Source organism: Notamacropus eugenii, chromosome 2 (assembly GCF_028372415.1).
Source record: "Notamacropus eugenii isolate mMacEug1 chromosome 2, mMacEug1.pri_v2, whole genome shotgun sequence".
NCBI lineage: Eukaryota > Metazoa > Chordata > Mammalia > Diprotodontia > Macropodidae > Notamacropus > Notamacropus eugenii.
In genome coordinates, this window is record NC_092873.1 from 2,021,851 (window position 1) to 2,027,588 (window position 5,738).

At 40.1% G+C, this 5,738-nt stretch overlaps 1 protein-coding gene across 1 annotated transcript; it reads left to right on the forward strand.

Moving 5' to 3' along the window:
* The first annotated feature begins 1,009 nt into the window (after positions 1–1,009).
* LOC140523282 (olfactory receptor 5G29-like) lies at positions 1,010–1,954 on the forward strand. Its single transcript, XM_072638224.1, has one exon. The coding sequence runs from the start codon at positions 1,010–1,012 to the stop codon at positions 1,952–1,954; it is 945 nt and encodes a 314-aa protein (XP_072494325.1).
* The last annotated feature ends 3,784 nt before the right edge of the window (positions 1,955–5,738 follow it).

Consider the following 5,738-nt stretch of genomic DNA (forward strand, 5'->3'; position numbering starts at 1 on the left):
ATTGTTTTATTATCTGATATCTTCTACATAAATTATACGGATTATGATTTTGACTTCTCATGAAAATTAGGGTGTTTCACACACATTTACAGATATGCGTGTGTCTACATATGCACATTATTTGTGTGAATGTATAATATATATTATATGATATATAATATTATATATATATAATATATGTATACACATAGAAAGAGAATAAAAAGCGAGAGAGAGAGAGAGAGAGAGAGAGAGAGAGAGAGAGAGAGAGAGAGAGAGAGAGAGAGAGAGACGAGAAAAACTTATGGGAAAAGAGACTTATCCAGTGTATTTCAGAAATACTATTTAATAAATTGGGTTTACTGAACAATAAATAATTGATCACTGAGACAGGCTTCAACTTTCATAATTAATGTGGAAATATCTGAATCTACTCATAGACTACCCTTGCACCTTGGGACAAAAATAAATAAGAAAAATGAGCTAATTACAATAACAGTAGGCGGCTTTTCCACATAGAGTACAAATGATCCCTGTAAAATAAATAATATTGGATATAGTAAAGAAATTCCTTTTATGTTTTAAACTATTTTAAAAATTGTCAACTTGGCACAAAATTAGCATTCTATATATGCAAAGTAAAAGACAGAAAGTAAATTATTCGTGAAACTGTGAATCTCTATATGCCATCCTGCTTTCTTAAAGCACATACACCATATCATAAGAAATTCAACCTATTATTTCATAATTGTCCTCTTCATCTAGGCTTCCCCTTAAATTTACTCTCCCATGACTTTCAGAATAATTCAGTACTGTTCCTCTTTTTTTCTTTTCTTTTTTATTTATTACATCCACATTATTACTACTTTCTGTTACTGTTCCATGTCAAAAACAGGGGGAAAATGTTTATAAAGATAATTTCATGAGGGAGAAAGCAAAAACAGTTGTTCTTTGAAGGAAGCTAGAACGTTCGAGAAAATTTGGTAATAAAAATAATCTTGCTTTTTCTTTTATCAGATTGTAGCAGATAATGGAAACTAGGAATCAAACCATGGTGACTGAATTTCTTTTCGTGGGATTTAGAAATTATCTCCCACAACAAGTTGTCCTCTTTCTGATGTTTCTCTCTCTTTATCTTGTCACTCTCATTGGGAATTTGGGCATGATCGTCCTGATATGGATAGATTCCCAGCTTCACACCCCCATGTACTTTTTTCTCAATCACTTGTCCCTTGCGGATTTCTGCTCCTCTTCTACTATTGCTCCAAAGATGTTGGCTGACTTCTTTGCGGAGAAGAAGACCATCTCTTTTCTGGGCTGTGCAGCCCAGATGTGGTTCTTCGGACTGTTTGTGGCCACTGAGTGTTTCCTTTTAGCTACAATGGCATATGACCGGTATGTAGCAATCTGCAACCCATTACTCTATACAGTTATCATGTCCCAGAGTTTCTGTGTACATCTGGTAGTTGGGCCTTATGCCATGGGCCTCCTCAGCTCTCTGACACATACAGTCTTAACTTTCCACTTGCCCTTCTGTGGCCAGAATGTCGTCAATCATTTCTTCTGTGATATCTCACCCTTGCTCTCTCTTGCATGTGCTGACACTCATCTCAACAAGTTAATCCTTTTCATCATGGCTGGAGCTGTGGGAGTCTTCAGTGGCCTGATCATTCTTATTTCTTACATCTACATTCTCATGGCTATCCTGAGAATCCGCTCTGCTGAAGGTAGGTCCAAGGGCTTCTCCACCTGCTCCTCACACCTAACTACTGTCAGCATCATGTATGGGACCCTCTTCTTCATCTACGTGAGGCCTAGTGCTAGTTTCTCTCTAGACCTCAACAAGGTGGTGTCTGTGTTCTACACAGCAGGGATCCCCATGTTGAATCCACTTATCTATAGCCTGAGGAACAAGGAAGTGAAAAATGCACTCAGAAAGACCTTAGAAACGAAAAATTTTCCTATGGGCAAATAAGAATGAGATTCTTTTGTGAAATTCTATGGATGAGGATCCATTCTGTGACTGGGGAGTGAGGGGCCTTATTAAGTGGTAATTAGAATGGACAAAAACTAGCAGGCATGCCCTGCAGTGTCTCTGCTGGAATCTCTTGTTCTTGTAAGTATACACAAGTGGGCATACACACACATACACACATAGATATAGATGCTCATATACGTACATATTTGTATATATGTACACACACAAACACACAGATAAACACACACCTTTTAGTGCCTTTAAGTCTGTAGGTTGTCTTTACATCCCAGGTTCTGGAATGATCGTTGAGAACAAAAACTTAACGTGGAGAAGCCTATATTTCCTATCACCAGCAATATCAGCTGACAACCATTTGCCTTTGATGGTTAGATAAACCCAAGAGTTCAGTGTGCCCAAGGTCATCAGTTCATCTTCCTGGCCAGTTTTTGTGGCCCTCATCCTGGGGAGCAATCCCCCAAAAGATGTAACCTTTCCACTGCTTCCATGGGTCCTTCAGGAATAGATAAAGACCTAGAAAACCCTATACTTGCCACAAAATTCTTTAGAAATATCAAATAGTTCAGTACTTGGAATTCTTTTGGTCTTATTAATGGAGATGACATTAAAGAAGTTGTATTGACATCTATTTTGCTGCTTATGCTAAGGACTGTGGGACTTTTCTGTTTGATTTCAGATGAAATATTCTATATTTGTTGTCTCTCCCTTTTCTACCATTAGAATGTGAGCTCTCTGTGAGCAGAGATATCTTACTTTTTTATTTGCTTCCCCACCTCCTTAGCAAGACATTTTACACATGCCCTTAATAAATATGCATTTTATTCACGTAAAACATTAAAGCTTTTGTAACCTGTGGCCCATGAATTTGTGTTTTTCTCTTGAAAATAACATTTTGAGAACTACTTGACTATAATTGGTTTCTTTTATGATTTGATGTATTTTATTTTATTCTTTTAAAAGCATTCTGCAAAGGAGACCATAGGTTTCATCAGACCACCAAAAGTTCCACAAGTTTAGGCAAAATTAACAACCTTTGGTCTAAGAAGTGACATAGTAATTTTCAGGCACCTGTTCATGTTACAACTGATAATGTTCATTTTGGACTCAACTAGAAAAAAAATCTAGCCCCCTTTTATGTGTGAAAAACTATGGCCTAGAAAATGGAAATTAAGGGGGCAGAGCCAAGATGGTGGAGTAGAAAGATGCACATACGCTACCTCTGAACCCACTGCCTATAAAATATCTGTAAAAAAAGAACCACCCGCGAATTCTGGAGCAGCAGAAGCAACAGAACAATGGAGCGGAGGAGATTTCTGCTCCAGAGAGCCCGAAAACCTCTTGCAAAAGGTCCCTCCCGCCCCAGACCCAGAGCAGAGCCCAACCCTGACTCGGCGGCACGACGCGGAAAAGGAGCAGATTCGAGCAGGCTTCAGGGACAGAATCTCCAGCAGCCGTGCGGGTCCCCCACCCACAGGTGACAAGGGTCGATGAGAGGGTCTCTTCAGCGGGTCGAGAGGGATGTGGGGTGCCCCAATAACTCAGGCCCCCTTAGGAGGCAGCAGCAGAGGCAGCAGCAGACAAGGGCTCCCCAAGCAGGCAGGAGGCTGGATCCATTATTGAAGGACTCTGCATAAACCCCCTGAGGGAACTGAGCCCGTGAGGTGGCTCTCCCCTGACCTCAGCACCTGAACTTAATCTCACACTGAATAACAGCTCTGCCCCCGCCCAAAGCCCTGAGGTTGGGAAGCAGCATTTGAATCTCAGACCCTAAGTGCTGGCTGGGCAGATCTGGAGGTGAGGTGGGGGTGGAGAGGACACTCAGAAGTCAAGTCACTGGCTGGGAAAATGCCCAGAAAAGGGGAAAAAATATAAGACTATAGAAGGTTACTTTCTTGGTGAACAGGCATTTCCTCCCTTCCTTTCTGATAAGGAAGAACAATGCTTACCATCAGGGAAAGACACAAAAGTCAAGGCTTCTGTATCCCAGCCCATTCAATGGGCTTAGGTCATAGAAGAGCTAAAAAAGGATTTTGAAAATCAAGTTAGAGAGGTGAAGGAAAAACTGGGAAGAGAAATGAGTGACATGCAAGCAAAGCATGAAAAACAAGTAAACACCCTGCTAAAGGAGACCCAAAAAAATGCTGAAGAAAATAACACCTTGAAAAATGGGCTAACTCAATTGGCAAAAGAGGTTCAAAAAGCCAATGAGGAGAAGAATGCTTTCAAAAGCAGAATTAGCCAAATGGAAAAGGAGATTCAAAAGCTCACAGAAGAAAATAGTTCTTTCAAAATTAGAATGGACAGATGGAGGCTAATGACTTTATGAGAAACCAAGAAATCACAAAAACACCCCAAGAGAATGAAGAAATGAAAGATAATGTGAAATATCTCATTGGAAAAACAACTGACCTGGAGAATAGATCCAGAAGAGACAATTTAAAAATTATGGGCCTACCTGAAAGCCATGATCAAAAAAAGAGCCTAGACATCATCTTTCATGAAATTATCAAGGAAAACTGCCCTGAGATTCTAGAACCAGAGGGCAAAATAAGTATTCAAGGAATCCACAGATCACCTTCTGAAAGAGATCCAAAAACATAAACTCCTAGGAACATTGTGGCCAAATTCCAGAGTTCCCAGGTCAAGCAGAAAATATTGCAAGCATCTAGAAAGAAACAATTCAAGTATTGTGGAAATACAATCAGGATAACACAACATCTAGCAGCTTCAACATTAAGGGATCGAAGGGCGTGGAATATCATATTCCAGATGTCAAAGGAACTAGGACTAAAACCAAGAATCACCTACCCAGCAAAACGGAGTATAATACTTCAGGGCAAAAATTGGTCTTTCAATGAAATAGAGGACTTTCAAGCATTCTTGATGAAAAGACCAGAGCTGAAAAGAAAATTTGACTTTCAAACACAAGAATGAAGAGAAGCATGAAAAAGTAAATAGCAAAGAGAAGTCATAAGGGACTTTACTAAAGTTGAACTGTTTACATTCGTACATGGAAAGACAATATTTGTAACTCTTGAAACTATTCAGTGCCTGGGTACTGGGTGGGATTACACACACACACATGCACACGCACACACACACACACATAGAGACAGAGTGCACAGAGTGAATTGAAGAGGATGGGATCATATCTTAAAAAAGTTAAATCAAGCAGTGAGAGAGAAATATATTGGGAGGAGAAAGGGAGAAATGGAATGGGGCAAATTATCTCTCATAAAAGAGGCCAGCAAAAGACTTTTTAGTGGAGGGATAAAGAGGGGAGGTGAGAGAAAAACATGAAGTTTACTCTCATCACATTCCACTAAAGGAAGGAATAAAATGCACACTCATTTTGGTATGAAAACCTATCTTACAATACAGGAAAGTGGGGGATAAGGGGATAAGCAGGGTGGGGGGGATGATGGAAGGGAGGGCATGGGGAGGAGGGAGCAATTTGAGGTCAACACTGACGGGGAGGGACAGGATCAAAAGAGAGAACAGTAGTAATGGGGGACAGGATAGGATGGAGGGAAATATAGTTAGTTCTTACACAACAACACTACTATTATGGAAGTCATTTGCAAAACTACACAGATTTGGCCTATATTGAATTGCTTGCCTTCCAAAGGGAAGGGATGGGGAAGGAGGGAGGAAGAGAAGTTGGAACTCAAAGTTTTAGGAACAATTGTCGAGTACTGTTCTTGCCACTAGGAAATAAGAAATAGAGGTAAAGGGGTATAGGATGGAGACAAGGGCAGAGAGG